A 23,504-nucleotide genomic window follows, 5' to 3' on the forward strand; every position below is an offset into this window, starting at 1 on the left:
CCAAAATCATGAAGTAGCAAACAAATTCATCATGAACAAATAATCTCAGCAAATAAAAAAACAAAATCAAGCACAGAAAATCAAAATCAGAAGGCAGCAAATAAATCAAAATCGCAAACAAATAAAGCATAAAAAAAAGCACAAAAAATCAGAAAGAGGCGAGCTCATAAATCAAAATCAGAAGGCAGCAAATAAATCAAGAATAGAGTATTACCGGGGGCGAGTAACGGCGACGAAAGAGGACGCGGTGTCGGCGACGACCAACGAGTAAGCGAGCTCGGCGACGACCAAGGAGGAGGCGAGCTCGGCGACGAAGCAGGACGCGGTGGTGGTTGCAGTGGTCAACGTCGTCGCTGCTGTGGCTGCGGGATGCGATGGTGATCGCGGTGGGTTGCTCGATTGGTGGTGGTGGGCTGGTGGCTATGCGACTGCGAAGAGGGCTGATGGCTGTGGATGCTGAACTACTTGGGTGATTTCTGGAGCTTGGGTGATTTCTGGAAACTGATTAAGATTTAGGGCTTCGTTTACGTTTAGGCGTTTTCTTTCTTTTTTTTTAAAGAGCCAAAACGACGCTGTTTAGCATTTCAACTTTCAAACCAAAAACCGCTAAAAAATCGGACGGTTCTTCCGGTTCATCGGTTAACCGCCGATTTGACCGATTTTTTACCGATTTTTTGCCAGACGGTTTTTGACCTTATCCAGACCGGCTAGGTGACCGGTTTCCTGTTAATCCGGTTGAACCGGCCGGTCAGGTTCGATTTTCAAAACTATGCATATAACTGCATTCTACTTTTTGGGTTCTTAAGATTGTGTGGCTTATAAATCAGTATTATAACATACACCCATTCAATAAAACATCAAATCCTAACCATTCTAATGCCCAACCCCTTATAACTCCATAATTTTCAAGCAAACGCTGGTTTCGAGAAGGCACCATTACGTGACCTTCTCCCATTTCCATCCTAAAACTCTATCCTAGGAAAGGTAAGTCCAACATAAAATTTAAACAATTCATTATATTCAGAGATAGAAAACCAATCTAGAATATTACTGCACAGATAACAAAAAAGCAAACTCCAACCGATCTCAGAGAAAATAACACCATCCTAATAAAAAGAACAACTTATTAAATTCACAAGTTGAAACTATTTCAAAAACTCATTTGAAAGAATAAGTAAAACTTATTATTCCAATTAAGTAAAACTTAATTCTAATTTCACCAAACTAATAATAGATATCACAAAAATAAGCGACATAAGTTTAATGCAATTGAAAGAAACTCATTCACTAAACTCAACTAAAATTTTTCAACAACTCAAGCACTCTTAATCTAACCGTACTTAACCTACCCTAAGATTATTTAATTTTTACTTACATTAAATTAATACAACAACTCCTAATCACACACTTCATTAAACAAATTTAATCATTGATTTAACAAAAATCCTAACAAAATGCTAAACTCACAAAATAATCTGAAAAAATAAAATAACCATACCAACAATAAATCTGATAATAGCGGCTGCAAGGTCTCTTTAACGTGGTGGTGACAGAGGCGACAGTGACGACAACATGAACAGCAACTGTGGCGTTCTTAACAGCAGGGACAATAGCAGCAGAATCGATGACGATATGTAGCGGCGATTACAATGGGTGCTCCAAGTGGTGGTGATGATGACAACTTCAACGGCAAGGGAGAGAGAAGACGAGAAGAGAGAGAGAAAGAGAAGAGAGATAAAGTGTTCGCAAAAGTGAGGGGGAAAGAATTCTGCATTTGAATTTTACTCTAATTTTACTGTCGGATTTACTGGCGGATTAATTTGCCGGTAAATTACCAAAATGGCGTGTTTCACTAAATCGTGATACTGGCGGAATATACTGACGAAAAATCTGATGATAAAATTGGTGCGGGTGAATTACGTTTTCGTGCCAATAATTACCGTCAATTTTAACAACGAAAAATCTATGCCGACGGTAATTTTTTTTGACGACAAATTTCTCTTCTTTTCTGTCAAAAAAACTGATGCTAAATCCGTCAGTACAGGTCGACGCTAAATCCAATGATATTCAGTATCATTACTTTTCTTATCGTGATAATCCTTGTCCTCCATGTCAAGCATTGGCGCAAATCATCGAATTGGTTGTGCGACTCGTGATGTAGAATCATCATATTCATCTTTGCCCCACTTATCAAATTTAGATAGATTAGCACCCACCTTGATGCTCCCAACCCTAACATAAAGCACCATTACAATGTTGCAGCATAATTTTTTTATGATAATCGAACATCATTCGAACATATTCAGCAGATTAAAGTATAGAATTTCTAAAAGAAAAAGAGAACATTTGAGCCTTTGAGGCTTAATATGCAACCACATTACATAAAAATCACTTATGTAGAACTCAAATTTTGTCCGGGTCAATTTCTTTTTTGCATAGTGCTCAATATGATATTACATGTATCTCTTTGAAAGTGTTAACGAAATAATAAGAGATATACTTTCATTTTTTGGAATATATTTCATTTGCAATAACAAAAATTTTCATCTCGTTTTTATTGATAACAAAATAAGTAAAAATGGATAAAAATGTAGTGATATTATATTTATTTTATTTATCTTAAAATTCCTTTTTATAAAGTTAATAATTTTTTTTTTTGGACGGATAAAATTAATAATTAAATTGAACAATAACCAAGTTACTTCCGAGTTCCGACCACAAAAAACTGTTTTGGACATTGACCACAAAAAAAAACTAAATGAACCATTATTGCTTTTTTTTTTCCCGGCAAGAAACTTCGTAATGGGCTTAAGAGGGCCCCCAGTGTATCCGATAGGGCCGAAGATACGGGTCGGTCACGGGTACTAAAACCCTAGAAGCTATTGTGCCGAAATGGAACCCTATTTATGAATTTGCAGTACTGCAAAAAAAAAAAAGAAAACAAAAAACAAAAAAACACTTTCGCCAATTCACTAGTCAGATCCCACTGCAAGTCGCGACACATTGTTCTGGAACGAAGATGAAGGTTATCGCCGCCTATCTCCTCGCTGTTCTCGGGGGCAACACTTCCCCTTCCGCCGGCGACATCAAGGACATCCTCGGCTGCGGTAGCGTGTTTTCCATTAATCCAATTCTTTTTTTCATATTATTTTCTTTATTTTTTTTTTTTTGTTGATTTGTGGAATATTTTGATCGGTGATTTGACGGGGAAATTTTTATTTTGAAATTGTTCAGTTGGAGCTGAAGCTGATGATGAAAGCATAACGCTTCTTTTGTCTGAAGTGAAAGGCAAAGACATAACAGAGGTCATTGCCGCCGGTAGGGAAAAGCTTGCTTCGGTGCCTGCCGGTGGTGGCGGTGCTGTGGCCGTTGCCGCTGCTCCTAGCGGAGGTGCTGCTGCTCCCTCAGCCTCCGAGTCAAAGAAAGAGGAGAAGGTTGAAGAGAAGGAAGAATCAGATGATGTAAGTCACTGCTATTACTACTACAATTACTATTACTATTATTATTATTGTAATCTGATTGTTTTGTTTGTGTTACAGGATATGGGATTCAGTCTCTTTGACTAAGTGGTTAGTTCTTCAACTTTTATTCCCGGGAAAGATTGTCAATCTAGAGCATCTTAGTTTTAGTTAATTGTTGTGATATATGTTGGAAGAATTTGGTTTGATATTTTTATCGACTTTATTGATGTTATGGAACTTCAATTTGGAAATCACAGAATGAGTTTATTTCTTGGTTTGCCTTTCTTCATTTTTAGCCTATGGGCATCTCTTTAATTCAGTTTGTTTTTAGAATAGGCAAGAATTAACAGGCTATTAGTTTGAATTAACAATCGAGATTATCTTTTTTGTGTTAATGTTGAAAGATTACTTGATAGTTGGTAAAATCATGTGCTGATAGATTTCTGATAATACCCAATGAAATCCCTGCTTAAGCTTCTTCCAAAATTTAATTCCATTCCACAAAATGCTAACCGTCACGACTACAGGAGGATTTGGTTTTGTAAGTCGAGCATATGTTTAGATCAGGATATTAAGAAACGGAAGCTTTGTATTTTTAAGATTTTAGGCCTTTTAAAAGTAGGATATATAGGAACATGATTTTAGAGATTTTAGAGATTTTACTAAAAAGCTCATTGCCAAATGTCGTGGCCGCATTGGATTGTAATTTATAGACCAATCAGAACTTTGCCAAGGTAATGCAAGAGCAAAATGATAACCCGAAATAGTCACAATTAGAAATTGAAATGCTGGATTACTGGATAGACATTTTCTCTGCGTCCTGCTGCACTATTGGTATTGGCTAAAGAGTGGTATTGGCTAAAGAGAAGTGAGAAAGTACGTTAGCAGGTGAAAGAAGCCTTCATGTGAAGTGGAAATCTCCTCATTCTTCTTAGTATGTGTGGTTCAAGTATTACTTTGTTATTCAGATTCTATATATTCAAAGAGAAAGTGAGAATTGAAATGATAGTATTTTGATATTTTGAAATCAAATTTATTTAAAAATAGTTTTTCAAACTTTGAACCAAACATGAAAATATAATATTTCCAACTTAAAATTCCTAAAAATTATTTATAATTTTCCCAAACACACAATTATGATACACTAATATGGGATACGATACAATACAACATACTGATATGGGATATGATACAATACAACATACTGATATGGGATATGATACAATACAACACGTGAAATGCGAATTTGAAATTTTTATAAGATATGGGGATACGCATATATATAAATATAAAGTACTTTTTTAGATAAATTGTACTGATATTTTAGTATTTTATTGATATTAAAATATAAATTAATTTTTTAATTATTTTTAATATTTTTCTTAATTATATAAAGTATTTAAAATATTTTTTATTTTAATAATTAATAATATGTATTATTTCTAAATTTATTTCAAAAATACATGTTAAGAATAGGTATTGATACACACCAAAATGTGTCTTGACACGCGGACACCGTAAATCATTGTTAAACAGAGAATGAGAATAAATTGAATTTTCATAATTTGTTCTAGTTTATCACCAAATAGAATATAAGAACACAAAATGTTGTATCTCTCTTTTTTGTGTCTTTTCTTGTGTCTTGAATAAAGTTGAAGTGGAGTGCTACTTGATAGCTGTTATCCAAACCATCCAAGAACATAAACAGCAAAACAATTGGAAGATCATCATCAAACAAAAGAAGTCTTTTCTATTGTGAGGACATGCATATGTATGATATTTCTTCCTAAATTAATGATCTAACTTTATTTTTAGACCAGAAAATAATTATCATAATTTAGTAGCGAAGGAAACACCTTCCTGTGCCAGTTGATCCTGATTTTCTGCTGGAGGCTGGACTTTGGCAGCTTTGGCAATAGCCTTGTTCTCCTCTGGGGTTCCACCTTCCAAGAATACTCCAAAGACTTTGCCATCTTTAATCCAATATGTTCCAAACTTTGGCTTTGCTGATTTTGGATCTCTGTCTCCAAATACCACTGCCTTTCCAACATTGTCACCATAGAATTGCCATGACAGGTCAAATGCGCGAGAGTAGAAGTATGGAAGGTAGTCGTACTCCTCTATTGTTTCCCCATTCTCTTTTGCCTTGATGGCCTACATCAAGGAATCCATTATTACAAAATGAATTGTCCTGTTGATACCACTATAGTGATACATTCAAGGCCAAGATTGACAGTTAAATGTGCTAACCTTTACAGCCTGCTCGGCTGATTTGCGAGCATGATCGACATGTTCAACTCTTCTCATATCACCATACATTTTCATATGGAAAGTAGCCACGTCTCCAACAGCATAAACATCATCTACACTTGTTTTGAAGAAGGCATCAGTCTGTAACCATTAACAGTTTAACACAATTTCATCATGGTCTATTGTTGACAATAAAACATTGTTAGCACATTTTTGGAACAAGCAAAACTGCCATAAGCCTCTCTAGATTTGAATTTGACTTTCAAACCTTGATTCCGCCTTTATCCTCTTCAACTTTCCCTTTAAACAAGTTTGTTAGAGGCTTTGCTCCGACGCCTACAACAACAATATCAGCTTCCAAAACTCTTCCATCTTTCAACTTTACTTCTTTTACCTGAATTGTATATGGAAATCATGCTAAGTTGGATTAGCAACTTCAAAGTTCAAATCATCCTTTTAGAAAAAAATTACAATAGGGCAGAGATCGCAGGCAACATTACCTCTCCATTGGAATTAGCAGTGAAACCAGCAGCAACAGTTCCTTTAATGATTGTCACCCCCTTATTTTTTGCATAGTATTCCTCATAGAAAGCAGCTATCTCGGAGGTAAAAAGTCTTGGCACTGCAACATCAATTATATTCTTACAGGTACAAATCAAGAGATGGAATAAGTTGGTGTACTCTTTCTTCTTAGAATCCTTTTAAAAGGTTTTTTAATAAGTCGAGGTACGACCTATAAAATCAGGATGATCAAGTTCTAGTGGATTTTACTATGTTATATTCTTTTTGTCTTAGCTCTTGGAGAATCCTCGATTTCTTTTTTAGATATTCAATACCTGTCCCATTCATTTGAATATTGAACTCTTATGCAGTTATTGAAATACAAAGAAACAACTAAATATCCACTCATTATTACCAACAAATATATATATTTACTTACTACACCAAGGTTCAGGGTAGACCATTGTAACATCAATATTGTGTAGCCTCAAAATTGCACTAAGCTCTAGACCAATGTATCCTCCTCCAACAATCACAGCTTTCCCATTATTCTTTGCTTTGATTGCCTCGTACAATTTTTCAGCATCATCAATCTCCCTCAGGTAAAAGATATTTTTAGAATCAGCCCCTTCTACACCAAAATCAGTCAACTTTATAACCTTCAATTAAAAGGGGGGAAAAAAGTGTAAAGTATTAGCATGATGATAAAGGGTGTGAAATTTGGACAACAAATTTCAACTTCTTTTCTGATATACACAATGATCCTTACTGCTGAGCCTGTTGCAATAATTAAAGTCTGGTACTCTATTGTTTCTCCATTAGCACTGCTCAAAGACTTTGCATCAAGGTCTGCTTTCACTATTTCTGTGCTAAGAATTAACTCTATCCCTGTAATCATTAGTTAAATTTGAATGATTATATAGTTGTTAACGTCAATATTGATTCCTAAAATGGTAAAATTGTTGTATATTAAGATCATAGGTCTCAATTAAAATCACCTTGTTGTTGGTACCACTCAGGAGCCAACCTTTCTCCCCCACTTCCAACACATACATGGAATCCAGGAAGTCTAGCAGGTGCTGCAAAATGGAACAGTGCCATTATATACAAATTGATGAGGCAAACAAGGTATTTGAAAGATAAAAATAGTTTTCTTTAAAATTAATCTTAAAAATGATTAGGAAAAATTGCAAAAGGGACTTTTTAAGTCACCCAATGGAAGAGTGATCAACCATCTTGTACCATTTTTTTGGTTTTTTGGGCAGCAAGACTATTAGACTACCTTGACAAGGAAGTTTATAAGAAAAGGAATTTAGGAAAAGGAAAAAGGGAATGGCTGGGTTTATTTTAATTAACCTCAATTCCCACCCTAATATTTTACTGAGTTTGTTTTAAAAACTCGAACTTGGTCTTAAACTAATATGAAATGAATTGGATTAAACCGAGTCAATATATAATTAATATATACTGTAAATTTTTTTATAGTAAATTAATAAACTCTTCTATTTAAAGATTAAATCTAATAAATATTAAGTATAATATTTATACTAAAATAAATTATTTTAAAATAAAAATAATTCTAAATAATATAAAAAATATTAAGGCTAGAATATATTTTTTATCCCTAAAATTTGGTAAAAATTTTATATTTTATTTTGTTTCAATTTTGTCCCAAAAGATTTCGATTTGTATCAAATATATTCTTGATAGCTAAATTTTTTTAAAAATTAGACTAATCCAATAATAATGCATGAAAATTATGCTTGATTTGTTTATTTTGAAGGATGTTCTTATGAAATTGTTATTGAATTGATCCTAACTTTTTTGAAAAATTAGCGTCTAAGAATATATTTGATGTAAATAAAAATTTTTTTAGGCAAAATTAAAATAAAATAAACTTTGTTAAAATTTTTGTTAAACTTCAGAAAAAAATTATACTTTATTCAAATATTAATTGAATAATAAGAATATAAAATTTTATTGTAAAATATATATTTTATTAGTTAAGCATAACTTCGAATGGAATCGAATCTACCTACTTTGACCTAAATTCATTCCAAAATTTTTATCAAATAAAAATAATACATCCGGACCTAAATTCAAATAAATTCGGGCCAGACCTTATCTTGAAGAGTGAAGACCCTTAATACTACAAACAGCAATATATAGAAACTCACACTCTGGAATAAGAAAACCTTTGCTGAGAGCTGGGCGTTCATAAGGTGCCACCTTAAAAAAAAGATACAAACAGTTTAATTATTTGCTCAATAATTTATTTTGTCACAAACTATCAAAACATAAACATTTGATTGGATGACTTTATGTAGTAATTATGGCAATTGTTTCGATAATTTTCTGAAATAAAAATACAATATATATACCAAAATCAGTTACTAGCATTTAATATAAATACATATAATATATATTTTAATATGTATTTCATATAAATGACAAATTTAATAATTTATTTTTGTTAACATGTAATATAGTTATTTTCAAAATTAGAGAATAAATTATTATCTTTCATGTATTATTTTATAAAAGGTCTGTTTTTTATATTTTTAACACCTGAAATTATTACACTTTTAATTAATCGAACACATTGTTAAAGATTGAATAAAAATAAGTTTTTAAAATACACATTAAACGTATTCTAGGGTTAGAATTGTAGTTTTGAAAATTGTAATAGTATTGGTCATGCTTTTGCTTCATATACTGATATAATTAAGATGGCAAAAAATAAAAAAATAAAAAATAAAAAGTAAAAGTGGGTATCCGCATAAATTACCTGTAAGGCTGTAACGGGAGGCTTATCAGGGATTCACAAAATTTTCACAGTAGTGATATCCATCGTAGTGAATAAATGAGAAGCGAGACGAAGTAAAGGTACCCATCTTATGGGAACTTATTAAATTTCCGTGAACAATAAATTTGCTAAAATGTTCTTTCTTATGTATATTGGTAACTCGTTTTTTTTCTTCTTTTAATTTGTACGTTGGACATTTACTGTGTATGTGAATTATGTTAAATTTATGTTTGTATTGTGTTTTAATATATTAAATATAGATTAATTATAATGAATTATATTATAGTTTTGTATTAATTTTAATTTTTTTAAAAGATTAATATCTATATATATCTATAGATATATATTTTTTTAATAAAAAAAAAACATAACAAAAATAAGACAGACTGACAGAGACCGGGATCATTTTTTCTATAAGGGGATGGGAGACAGAGAAAGGGTACCTACCGTATGGCACATATTACCTGAATTTTTTAGGAGTATTTTTTTTTAATGTAGTCTAGAATTACAGAAACAATTTCAAATTTTATAGTCCTAAGAGGATAAAAACAATATGATAATTTAATTATCTAGAATTTAGTTCAAACATAATATTCTATTTTCACATAAAATTTATAAGGATATTTATTTTATATATTAAATATGAGTATAATTAGACTTATTATATAATATATGAGAAATGATGTCCATAATTTTTAAAAGATTAAAATATTATTTTTGTCTTTAATATTTAAAATAAATTTTAAAGTTATCTCTAACGTTTAAATTGTCTTGTTTAAGTCTATAATATTTTAAAATTATCTTAATGTTGTCCTGCTATTAAGATTTGTTAACAGAATTGACAACAAGACAAAATTGAGACGATTTTGAAACGTTAGAAATTTAAATAGGACAAAAATATTAGGAACAAAAATAATACATTACTCTTAAAAGAATTACCAAACTAAGTAAAATAAAAATAAATTTTAACGAAATAAATTGCATTACGAATTCAATATTTTTACTCATCATAGAATACTTCTAGAAAGATTAATAGATAAACTTTCGGAAAAAAGGAAAAAAATGAGTATGATACATATATAATAAAGTATAAATTATATCTTTTTGTTTTTAATATATCGAATTTTTTTAATGTTTAATTTAAATAAAATATATTTTTAACATAGAAATAAATTTTAATTTTATCCTTTAATAATATCAATTTTTTACAATAAATAGTTATTCAATTATTTTTTAACCACATCTAAGTATTATACTTAATCATATTACTTTCATCATAAATAAATTTATTTGTTTAAACTTTATTCTTAAAGATTTTTACTCATAATGAAATCTTTTGTAAAATGATTAGTAAATAAATTTGTAAAAAAAAAACATGGTACATATACAATAAAGTATAAATTATACATTTTATAACTAATGTATTGAAATTCTAATCTTTAATGCTTGATTTAGTTAAAGTTTATTTTTAATTTTGAAATAAATTTTAATTTTATCCTTCAATAATATTAATTTTTATCAAAAATAATTATTCAATTATTGTTTTAATTGCATCTAAATGAATTACTCTTAGTCATATTACTTTCATTCTAAATAAATTTATTTTTTAATTTTGCTCTTAATCACATTATTTTTATTTTAAGTAAATTTTTTTTATTATGAACAAAATTAAAAATAAATTAAATAATTTTCTATAAAAAAAATTAAAATTATTGTAGAAAAATTAAAATTTGTTAAAAAAGTTAAAAACAAAGTTTAATTAAATTAAACATTAAAGAAGTTCGATATATTAGATACAAAAAGATATAATTTATACTTATGTACATGCTCTTTTTTTTTCTTTTTCGAAAGTTTATATACTAGTCATTTTATAAGTATGAGTAAAAATTCTGAATTCATAATACAATTCATCTATTCTATTATATAAAAATCGGATGTCTGCACTTAATGATGGAGCTGACGTGGCATGCTCTAGAGAGTGTTTCCCGATTTAATTATTTTAACTCATTCAATACAATTTATTATCATGACTTAATTATATCAGCTAATTGATTTGATTAGATATTTAAATATTAATATAATTTATTATAATATATATTACTTAAATAATTTTACTACATTAATTATAATTTGTTATATTAGTTAATTAATTTATTCATTTATAAAGTCTGAAATAAAATAAATAATTTATTGTTTATTCTAATTGAATTCATTAAATTTAATTATACATTATATACGAATTAATAATAATTTGTAAATCATTTTATATTATATATGTATTAATAAAATATTATATATGTCTTAATGTGTTAATTAAATATTATATACGCACAGAAAAATAAATACAAAAATGATTTATATAATATTAATAATATTATATTAGTACGGTGATTTTTTTTTTGTTTTGATATCATATAGTATTGATAACGATAATATTATTATATAGTATTATATAAACTTTCTAATATTAGTATAGAAAATTATAAAATTATTCTTTATGGCAATCATTCTTAGTGGAATAGTGTGTCCCTTATATAGTATTGATAATTGTTGCTTAATTTAAAGTAATTATATGTTGGTATCTTAAATTTATTTTTTAATAATGACCTAAATAGATAAATCTAATTGAATTGAATGATTATATAAAATATTTTATATTATTAATATACTAAAATTAAATTCTTTTTTCGGTACAAAATTTTATAGGTAAATTTTGTACAAGATTAAGTTATTTTTTATTTTTTAATTTGTTTTATCTGTGTTACTTTATTTAATTTTAAATAGCGTCATATTTACAATTACCGCCAGTATGATATTTTATAAAATATGAAAATCAAATTTTTTTATAATTTAAATAACAATGTTTGAGTTAATTTTAATTTAACTTTTTTAGATTAATGTTATCTTTCATTTAGATCTTAATTAATTTAAAATACAAAAATACTAATATATTTACTGTCTCTTTAAATAATAATAACTTTAATTTATTTACTGTCTTTTTTTTCTTTTATATTTTGTTTAGCAAAGATAATATATGGATTAGGATGGAGTTAAAAAATACTCTATGTGATGCATGTTTGGCACTGATAAATTCATATGAAATAGAAGAGAAGAAAACAGAAAGCTAAAAAATACTGAGTTGAATGGTATAAACAGATTCATTGAAGTCAAGTATCTGTGGGTTCTCATGTCTCATCTCATTTTTCGAAGTTCAAACACATTTTAAATGTATGAATTTTAATTATATTTATTTTTTTTCTTTCCAATAAATACTACAATCTCTTCCTATTTTTACTATAGGCTTGTCTTTTATTTAAAAAAACACACAAAAAAATGTAAAAAAGAAAAATCAAAGAAATTAAAACTGTTATTATATTTTAAAAAATTAAATGCTCTTTTAATTAAATATCTATGTAATTCTTATCTAGATATATAAATTGTATTTTAATATATTGAGTTGTAAATATAAAAAAATATATAATAAATAAGTTAAAATAACGAATAATTAGATATCTATCTATTCTATTTATTCTATTATATAAAAATCGGATTTTGCACTTAATGATAAAGTTGACGTGGCATGTTTCTTAGAATGTTTCCTGATTTATTTCTTTTAACTCATTAAATACAATTCATTACGGTAGATTAATTATATCAACTAATTGAGATATTTAAGTATCACACAGAAGACTCAACCAAAAAATTTAAAAAATATTGATTAATCACAAAATAAAAAATTATGAATGGTGCTTTAATTATGTTGTAAAATACAATTGGGACTATTTAAAATTAGTTTTTTACCATTAATGTTAACTTCAATCATAATAAGGTAAAAAGTAAAAATTGTATATAATAATTTAATTTTATTATTTATACTACCAAAATTATTCTTTAATGTATTATATTCTATTTATTTTTATTCATTGATAATCTTTAGTTTTTTATTTTCAATAAAAAATTGAATTGATTAAATAGATAATTTTTTAATTAGTAATATAATTATTGTGATATTTACTTTATTCAGTAATATTTTTTTAATTTATTTAATCTGATTAATCATCTCTTTCTTATTTTATGCTAATTTAATTAATTAAAGTTAATAAATTTCAGTTATTTTAATTCTTGCAACTTTTTATTATAATAATGTATTTCTATTAATGTATTAATATAATTTTAATATTTATATGTCACTAATAATAATAATATATAATATGTCTAATTGTAAAAAATTTACTATTTTTTATACGATTAGATTAGACATATTTATATTCAATTTATTTGATTATTTAATTAAAATTAATTATATTAAAAGATTATATTAATATTATGGTAGACTAATTATATTATTATTCATTAATTATATTAAAAGATTAAAATTGTGATAGATTATTATTATTTTATTATTTTTTTTTTTTGATATTAATTCAGATGTTTAGCTTCTTTTTATTATCATTTTTCATTCTCTTATTCTATGTATTTATTCCCATAAATTTTGCTAAATTAAATAAAGTACTGTATATCTTCTTTTTATTCTTCTTTTATATACACATAAAATTTATTAAATTATTTCTCTTCCATCAAATAATTTTGTTTCTCTTCTATTTATATTTCTTTCCTTCAATATTTTATTAGTTCTTATTTTTCTAAATTTTATTTTAATTTATGTATTTGTTCTTACTATACCCAATTTTTTTATTTATATATGTGTAATATACATTCTTATATATGTTATAGAAATATGATTTGATTCCATTAACTTACCAAATTTTTTTGAAAAATCTAAAGCTAAAGCACAAAAATATATTTATAGATATTTTATTTTAATTTTTTAACTAAAAAATATAATATTTTTTGTCATATTAGTTGGAATTCAAAGTTAAATATGAATATTAATTTTTGAAATAGAATAAATATATTTTAAATTTTTTGCATCTAAAAATAATATTCTATCAATGTTAGAATTATTTAGATGGATAAGTAATAGTGAATATAGAATTATTTAGGATGGATAGAACTAAGTACATCTTTTTATTGAAAATACGAATATAAAAATATTATATTCAATTCTCAATAGTCAACCTCTCATTAAACCATTGTATTTTCAAAAGATTTTTGAAAAAATGAAATAATTTTAGGTGTATAAATTTTGTAAAAATTTAATTAATTTAAGATATTTATTATCGTTGATTAAAAAAGTAAATTGAAATGACAATTTAATATTTTTATACTCTTAAAATATGATTTATTTATTTTTCATGCATTCTTTATCATCCAATGATCACATTAATATAATTTAATTCAATAAAATTATTTATTATCATTTGATTGAATAAAATTTTTATTTTAGCTAAAAATTTTAGGATTTCTCAACCTCAAGATCATCCATGTTAAATCATTAAAAAATATAACTAAGAGCACGAAAACGTCTCTTCATTCGAGAGTATGGTTGAGATCAGAGAGCTTGGCTCTTGTGGTTCTTTGATCTTCGTCAACCAAAACCTTCTGTATTTTTTATAGGGTTGAATCACAATTTTACTGTGGGAAAAGAGTTATGAAGGCGAGTTTGATATGTTGAAGACCAAAATTCTAAAGTCATTATTTATATTTGAGTGTGACACTCATTAAACCCTAAAACTCAAATAAAATAGTATCTATGATTTTAATCTCATTTATCCAAATCAAAAGTAATAATGACTTATTTAATTTAACATTTATGACAATAAATGAGATCACTGTTATATAAGTCATTTAATGTGAAATTACTTAATTTACGATTATAATTAATATATGTATTATCCATAAATATATTAAGAAATAATAATTTCCTAACAATCTTCTACTTGGGTTATAAATATATATTTTTCTGAGATAACCCATTATAAATTTTACGCGTAAATTTGAATGTTATTTCTCTTATTACTTTAATAATTTGGTCTATCTCATATATTAGTTATGAAATTACCAAAACTTTTATCACATTAGTGTCACAACAAAACTACAATGATCCCATACTAAAATACTCAACCACATAGATCAAATTTGGATGAGAAAATTCAGAAATTACATGCAAAAATGATCTCATGCATGTCTATTTTTAACTTGAATAAAAATTCTATTTTATTCGGTGACAGACTCAGATGAAACTGCAACGACAATATCCGAACATAGCGAAGGTAACTAAGTGATGAGTCTGTAGAAGAAGAAGAGAAGAACTTAACAGACTCACAATGAGAGAGAGAAAGAGAAAGAGAGAGAGTGAGAGGGAAATTTACCTAGAGAAAAGAAACTCAGCAGGAGAAAGGTGGCGACGGGCTCAACAACGACGGTAACAGGATGAGCAGCGATGATGACATAAGCTGTGAACAGTGATAGACCTAGAAAAATTCAGTAATGGGGACAAAGATATAATAAAATTTAGGTATAGATATTTTTTTGCTTCCCACGATATTCAACAAGTTAAGGACTAATCCGTCATGAATTTAAATTCCATTTAAGAATCTACAATTGGCCGGCAACGAGTTGCTATACATACGAGACAGAATTCGAACCCTCAATACTTATTTAAGCAGACAACTAAGTTGATCACTTGATCAATCTAAATTAGTTTAGATATATTCAAAATCTAAAATTAGAACTATCTAATACATATTGATAAGAACTAGAAATATACACACAATCATTATTATAATATTTAAAATAATAAAAATATAATTTCATACACATAGTATAATACTTAAAATAACAAAAAAATATTTATAAGAACCTTTTTATTTTTAACATGATTAAATATTATTTTTTTATATATATTTTTAAACAATTATTTTACTTATTTGTCAAATCTACTTATTATAATTTTTATAGTATAAATAAATTTTTTAACTAAAATAATTACAGTATATTAATACATAGATAATATATTTTTTTATCTTAAACAATTTTTAAAAAATCACTAATAATTTAAGTTGTATTTAATTAGAAAACTAAGTTTTAATTTAATTATTAATTAATTAACTAATATAATATAATTAATTATCACTAATTTTTGAGTGTATTTATTTATTTATTTTTCATACTAAATCAAATTTAACAATATAATTATTATTATGTGTTAAGTTTAACAAAATATTTTTTAACATAAAATACAAAAGAACTATTTATATTTTATTTTGAGACAAATATAATATAATAAGTGGTATATATGTATATAAGTATAACTTTTTTTTAAAAAAAAAAAATTGTGGGGGCAAATGCCCCCTCTATATTAAACGTGGGTTTGTCTCTGGCTGTGAAAGAAGATGGGAGTTATGAATAGGTAAGCAGCGATGGACTCAGCAACAACATGATAGGAGCTATGCGGTTTTTTTGTGAAGAAGTCGAGAAGAAGAAGATTTCAGGTTAGGATGATTGAGTTTATCTTGCATGGCTATAAAGTATAGACCGAAGTTATGAATCATATGTGATGTGAGGCAAATTCTAATTCCTAAAAAGTGTTTATATGTATATTTTTGGGGCGGATGCACTCTAAACCCGTCTATACCCTGTCTTGAGCAAAATCTGCCCTGACTCGAGTCAAGTTATTACCCTTTTCATCCGGGTATGGACGGGTCGGGTACCTGCGTATTCGAAAACTCCTGCCAAGTCTAACCCCGTATTGATACTCTATTTATTAAGGGTTTATCGCTAGCCAATGGATTGCTATATACACAAGGCGAGATTCTAACTCCTAATAGTTGTTTAAGCGGATGAGTGAGATGATCACTTAACAAACTCAAATTGATTAAGACAAATACTAATTATTTTTAATATTTTAATATTAAAAATTTTGAGAGTTTGATTTTAATTATAACTTTATAAAATATTTATAATAATAATTACTATATATATTATTTATTTTTAATAAAATTTTTAATATAATTTTATGTATTATCCCGTACAAGGTACGGGAACATACACTAGTTCTATTAAAATTCAGGTAAAAACTCACATGTAGTTGTTTTCATGTGAAGTTAATAGTCAAAAACTATGAAATGATTTGACAGATTTGACTAAATTATCATCTAACGATTATCAACTATCAATTTTACATGAATACAAATACACGAGTTTTTACTTAAAATTCATTATCATTTTACTTGATTCGGTAATTCTTATAAAAGTAATGTATGGTTTTTGTCCCTAATATTTTCGTCTTATTTAAGTCCCTAATATTTTAAAATTATCTCAATTCTGTTAACAGATTGCTAACGATAAAACAACATTGGGATAATTTTAAAATATTAGAGACTTAAATAAAACAATTTGAACGTTAGGAATAATTTTAAGACTTACTCCAAACGTTAAAGACAAAAATAATACTTTACTCTTTTTAGAAAATAGATGAGTAACTGCCAATAATCTTTATAGTAATACAGTTTTTTGCTGACATGGCGCTCATCTTTATAATAATATAAATAGGGAGTTTTTTGCTAACATGGCACTCATACATTGAATTTTTGAATTTATTTACTTAGGTGTCATCATTAGAAATTTTTAAAATTTTTATTTATGAATTATAAATTATTATTTACTTACGTTGTTATTTTTAAATTTTTAAATACGCTTTCTTAGGTTGTTAGGTATTTAGTTTTTAATATTGTTAAACTAATTATTTGTTTAGGTGTCGTCACTAGAAATTTTTAAAATTATAAATTATTATTTTCTTAGGTTGTTCACTAGAAAATTTTAAAATTTTATTTATAAATTATAAAGTATTATTTGCTTAGGATTGTTACTTTTTAATTTTAAGTTATTTGCTTAGATTCTTATTTTTTAAATTTTAAGTTATTTGCTTAGGTTGTTACTTTATAAATTTTAAGTTATTTGTTTAGGTCGTTACTTTTTAAATTTTGAATTATTTGTAGATTACTCTTTTAAATTATAAATTATTATTTGCTTAGGTTGTTATTTTTAAATTTTAAGTTATTTGCTTAAGTTATTTTACTTAAGTTGTTATTTTTTAAAATTTTAGGGTAAAGTACTAAATTGGTTCCCTAAATTTAAGGCTAATCCTGTTTTGGTCCTTAAAATTTAAAGTGTCCTATTTGAATTCCAAAATTTCATTTAGCTTCAATATACTCATGTCGTGAGGTCAATATTAAATAATTGTCGTAGGTTGTTATGTTTTGAATTTCTAAATACACTTTCTTAAATTTATATTATTGATATTTCAATTGTGTTTATTTACCTCATTTTAATTGTTTTTTGATTTTTTTATGAATTCTAAAGAGAAAAAATACATGCCTCAGTTAAAAAGGCTCTTGTGTCTCGATTCATGAATTTGCTAAGAGAAAGAATGACATATCAAATCACATATTTTGGTGTTGGGCGCAATGTGGGTAGCTTCAAGACTACATATCATGAATATGTAGTGAATTTAAACCAGCGTACCGATGTGCATAGACTTTTAAAATCGTGAAGTATTTCATAATATATATTTAGCTTTTTGAGTTTTGACACTCTCAATACTTCTAGATTCGATTATACCTATTTGATTGATAAGTTTATTGTTTTAAAAAAAAAGTAAATTCATTGATCAATTTATTTATTTGATCGATTTTTTTCTTAGCAAAATTATTAACAACAATTTTTTTTTATTTTAATCTATTTTAAATATTATTTGATATCTTATTGGAATTAGAAGTGAGAAAACTTTTAAAAAAGATCACAAATCTATTAAATATAATGTTATTGAATTAAAAGTAGATGATAGATAATCCATTCTTTTTGAATTTTTTAGCTATAAATTTAAACCTTTTATTTTTCATAAACATAAAAATAAAAATATAAAATATAATATTTTATGCTCTTTTAAATCCTAACAATATTTTACTCTTTCTCTTTTTATTTGGTTGTCGTTAATGTTTTGAAAATTGTAACCATTTTTTTAATAAAATTACTATTTTGTGTGCTTAAAAGATTTTAATTTGTTAAAAATAATTATTTTCAGTAAATCAGTTTGTTTTTAGTGAATAAATTTGTTTCTCAATTAGTCTTTAAAAAATTAATTAACTTGACATTGATTGTGATTGATCTTCATAAAATTAAAATAATAAATTAATTATTAATTTTTAAATCGTAACTATTTTTTGAATAAAAAAGTCTTTATAAATTATATTTAAAATCTTATGGAATCGTTAAATTTTAAAGTTTAAAATATAAAATATATACGGTTAGTACAATTTTATAGGATCGTTAATATTTTAAATTTTAAAATATAAAATACGTATATAATTTGGTACAATTTTATTGATTGTTAATTTTAAGTTGTAATTAGTTTTTTTAATTGTATTTTTAAGTCTTATGTATCTAAATGCTAGTTAAGAATGTATATTTAATATTTAACATTGTATATTTGTATTTAACATAGAAAAATAATAGTGTGTGTATTTTTTGACAATTATACACAAAAATTAAATATTTTTTTTTGGATTTTGACAACAAGAATGGAGTTATTGTCGTTCTGCAATTTGTTAGAGTGAAGTTATTTAACAGTAATATTTATCTACAATTTTTTAAAAATATATATTTTTTTGTGAATTTTTACTCTTTGTGTAATAAATTAAAATTTTTATTGTCGTTCTGCAATTTTACAAAATTTCATGGATGACACAAAATATTCGTCAATCTTAAAGATAAAAATATCATTCAATTTAAAAATATATATATTCTTTAGCTTAAGACTATTTGTTTATTATCTAATATAAGTTTTCTTTATTTATTTAACTTTGTAAGATCTGAAGGACTTAGAGGTAATATCGACAGAATTTTAAATAAAGCTGCATTCTTTAAAATTTATCAAGGCAAAATTATTCAATAATTAAAAGAATTAAATACACTAATTTTCTTAGCTGAAAAAAGTTTGGAAAAAAAATTCAATTCATTATACATAGATTATTTTTGTTTATTCATTTTAATTATTTAAATTTGTTTTTTAGATTTAAAAACTCACCAAATTAGGAGATTTGTTTGTTTTTTATATTCTTATCGAACTTAAATTTGTTTTTAAATTCAAATTATACTTCAATTTTATTTTTACTGTTATATCATACTTTATCTTCTCATGTCTTGATTCTTTTTATCCGTATCTTAAACCAATAATTTTTTTAGAATATTATTTGTGTTATCTTGACTATTATAAGTCATATTATAGATACTTCAGACTAATGATACGATCAATGTGAATACAATAGGTCTACATATGTTCTTACAAAACATTTTAAATACTCAAGTTATGGTAGTGTTTTTTTATCCATAACTTCAAGATTTTTTTATTTTTTTAAATAAACTCTAATAACAGTGGATTACACATTGAATAAGTCTATACTTAATTTTTCTTTTATGTTAATATTTTTTTAAGTAGGTACTGAATCAAGTTTGGTGTTATTGATGACTATGATTGTGGATGTTTTGTAGTCTTTGATAAGAAGGCAAAACAAATATTAAGAGTTGTGTAAAAATACTTGATCCACTTTTATTGATAAGTTTTAACCAGTATATATTTATTTCTAGAAACATTAATGGAGGTATTTTTAATGACAATTTTTATATTTTTTATTATTAATATATTAAATGATACCCTATAGAAAGGAGATCTATCACATACACCTATACTTTTACTCAACCTAATTGATAAGATATTTCTCTTTATTGTTGAAGTTCAAATTTCTGATAATCCACATTTTTTACCTTCTTATAAAATTAGGAAGATGTCTAATAGGGGTGATCATGGGTATTGGATACCCGATTATTCGTCTGAATTCGAATCGAACCAATTAAATTAGTTCTGAAACAAATGGAAAATCGGGTTTAACTCGAACCAAATCAATGGCTCTCTCTAGTAATTGGTCTGAGTAACGGTTCTTGGGGTGCAGAACCGAACCAACCAGTGGATCCGACCAAATGTTAATTAAATAAAAAAATTTAAATATATATATACCTTTTAATATGTTTGGATTTTAATGTGTTTAGTTTTTAATATGTTTGGTGTTTAACATATTTAGATTATTTCTATTGATTTTATATGTTTATTGTATTTACAGAATTTTTAAGATAAAAATTTCATTTTTTAATGAATTTTTGTTTTATTGGATAGCCAATTACTCAAACCGAACCAATCTATTCTTAATCGGTTTAGTTTGATTCAGGTACATACACAAAAAAATGTAAATTCGAACAAAACCGAACTAATTATAATTCAATTGGTTCGGTTCTAATTTCACTTCAAACCCGAACCAACCCGACCTGTAATCACCCCTAATGTCTGGTGTTGTGGACCTCATAACTAAATTCAAAGAGGCTCACTCTATTCAAATTATAGGTGTAGTTATAATTGTAATTTCTATTCAAAATTAATTAGTTTTTTTATTCTTTAGTCATTGGTAATATCTAATTTATAAAATAATTAATAAATTAATTATAATTTTAGGATGTTGGCTATATCGGTAATTTGTTTCCAACCTCAAAGACATCTTTAGTCATTGAAGGAGAAGAAATAAAAGATGCAAAGTTAGTTATTCAAAATTTTTTTTTCTTAAAATTAAAGTCTAATTTTATTCAAAAAATATTATTGAGTTAGAATAAAATGTAAGAAGGATGTCTTTAATTTAACATAGAGTTTTATACAGAATTTATTGCTTGAATTTTTCAATAAAGTTGCGGACAATGGTGAATTTGAGGTGTTGAAAGATGCTATTACGCCAATTAAACGATTATCTTCGGAGTTCGAAGCTTCGGAAGCAAAAAGAGATACCTCAACTTATACGATAATCAAGATATAGAATAAAAATTGAGAATTTGAAGACACATATTTTAGAATTCTTTTTTAGAGTCTATCTAATAGAATAATACCAAATACATTTATTTGTTTGGATAGGAATATTATTATTTTTTTGAGTTGTTATTTTTTTTTATGTTTGGAATTTATTTATTTTTTTAACAATATAAATTAGTTATTTAATTATTATTTATGATTTTATTTTTTAATTTATACTGTAGATATTTTATTAATTTCTAATTTATTATTTGATGTCATAAAATTTTAAATTTTTAATATGAACTATTTTTTATACAATTAAATTGGTTGTTAATTTTAATGTATATTTATTTTAAAAAAAATATGATTCTAATTTCTAATTGCTAATTAAAGCATTGTGTTTAAAATTTTAAATTTAGAATACAATTTTATTTGAATTCTTAAGTAAGCATATGCATCTAAAAATATTTTAAAAAACTTTACATAATTTAAAAGTAAATATACTAACTACAAAAGTTTATATTAAATTGATGGAATTACATATTTTGTTAAAATATAAGATTATTTATTTTTTTCGTTATATACGTTCTTATTTTTTTAAGTTTTTTTTTTCTATGATTCAAATAACGTATATAACTGAAAAAATAAATAATCTTATATTTATAATAACAACGATAGTACTATAAAATATGTAATTCTATTCAATTTAATATAATCTTATAAAATTTTTTCAGTTATATATAGTGTTATATAATTCTATTCCACTCAATTTATTTTTTCGGTATATTTATTATATAATAACAATAATAGTATTCTATTAAATTCAAAAAATTTTTTATTATAAAATATTATTTTTGATTTATCATATCAAATTAAAATATAAATCCATAAATCACACGAATTTAATACTAGTAATAACACAAATCTAAAATAAGAATTTTGTAACATAAAATTTCTCGATCGTAAAATATTAATAAAGCGTACCGCTTCTTTAGAAATGATGGCCAACTCTCCAGACTTAAATCCTTGTTTGGAAAACTCCCTCGCTGCGTAACCCTGTTGTCTTATAAACAGACGTTAAGTGCTTTGTTAAAGAATACGTTAAACGACTAATAAAACACGAACATCATATCTAAGTATGAAGAGATATTAATTAATTAATTGATCAAGGAAGGGAGAGAACTAACAGCGGCAACTCCTCCTCCAAGGATGATATACTTGAAGCTTTTTGCCATTTTGTTGTGAGATCAGAGAACATAGATAGATGATAGTGTTTGTAAGTACCAATTAGAAGAGTTTATTATTAATATGAAGCAATGTATAATGTTGAATATAATTATTTAGAGAACTGGGATGCATTTTATTCGCTTCATTGACTCAACATTCTCTTACCTTTTTAGTTTTCGTTTTATTTAAAGAAAATTTTACTTCTCTCCCTTGTAAGATGTTAAAATGATACTTCTTTTTCTTATATTTATAAAATGTATATTTTTCTCTTTTATAACTTTTAAAAAAGCTCCTCTTTAATTCATTTTAAATTTTTTATGTCAACTAATGTTAACTTTATCCATTTTTCAAAAAAAAAAACTTTTTACAAAAATATCCTTTAGCAAAAATTTTATTCTTTTGTCATTAAATTTTCTTACCAAAATACCTTTTAATAAATTATTTTTCATTAATTAAATTATATTTTTAT

General features: G+C 25.7%; 2 protein-coding genes across 2 annotated transcripts; one reads left to right on the forward strand and one right to left on the reverse strand.

Annotated features, from left to right (window-relative positions):
- The first annotated feature begins 2,913 nt into the window (after positions 1–2,913).
- On the forward strand, positions 2,914–3,732 carry LOC130935813 (60S acidic ribosomal protein P2-1-like). Its single transcript, XM_057865716.1, has 3 exons — positions 2,914–3,107; positions 3,235–3,461; positions 3,540–3,732. Exons 1-3 carry the CDS (start codon positions 3,020–3,022, stop codon positions 3,564–3,566), a joined length of 342 nt encoding a protein of 113 aa, XP_057721699.1. The 5' UTR covers positions 2,914–3,019; the 3' UTR covers positions 3,567–3,732.
- Positions 3,733–5,212: 1,480 nt separating this feature from the next.
- On the reverse strand, positions 5,213–23,043 carry LOC130936281 (monodehydroascorbate reductase-like). Its single transcript, XM_057866328.1, has 10 exons — positions 22,996–23,043; positions 22,793–22,864; positions 8,390–8,441; positions 7,211–7,291; positions 6,982–7,100; positions 6,652–6,871; positions 6,212–6,333; positions 5,980–6,105; positions 5,712–5,852; positions 5,213–5,615 (listed from the first exon to the last, which is right to left on the reverse strand). Exons 1-10 carry the CDS (start codon positions 23,041–23,043, stop codon positions 5,292–5,294), a joined length of 1,305 nt encoding a protein of 434 aa, XP_057722311.1. The 3' UTR covers positions 5,213–5,291.
- Positions 23,044–23,504: the final 461 nt, after the last annotated feature.

Source organism: Arachis stenosperma, chromosome 6 (assembly GCF_014773155.1).
Source record: "Arachis stenosperma cultivar V10309 chromosome 6, arast.V10309.gnm1.PFL2, whole genome shotgun sequence".
Classification (NCBI taxonomy): Eukaryota; Viridiplantae; Streptophyta; class Magnoliopsida; order Fabales; family Fabaceae; genus Arachis; species Arachis stenosperma.

Coding starts and splice junctions, on each gene's coding strand:
- LOC130935813 (XM_057865716.1), top strand. CDS start 3,020: ATGAAGGTTATCGCCGCCTATCTCCTCGCTGTTCTCGGGGGCAACACT. Junction 3,108..3,234: donor CAAGGACATCCTCGGCTGCG/GTAGCGTGTTTT, acceptor GAAATTGTTCAG/TTGGAGCTGAAGCTGATGAT. Junction 3,462..3,539: donor AGAAGGAAGAATCAGATGAT/GTAAGTCACTGC, acceptor TTTGTGTTACAG/GATATGGGATTCAGTCTCTT.
- LOC130936281 (XM_057866328.1), bottom strand. CDS start 23,043: ATGGCAAAAAGCTTCAAGTATATCATCCTTGGAGGAGGAGTTGCCGCT. Junction 7,292..8,389: donor AGGTTTTCTTATTCCAGAGT/GTGAGTTTCTAT, acceptor TCCATTTTGCAG/CACCTGCTAGACTTCCTGGA. Junction 7,101..7,210: donor TGAGTGGTACCAACAACAAG/GTGATTTTAATT, acceptor TAATGATTACAG/GGATAGAGTTAATTCTTAGC.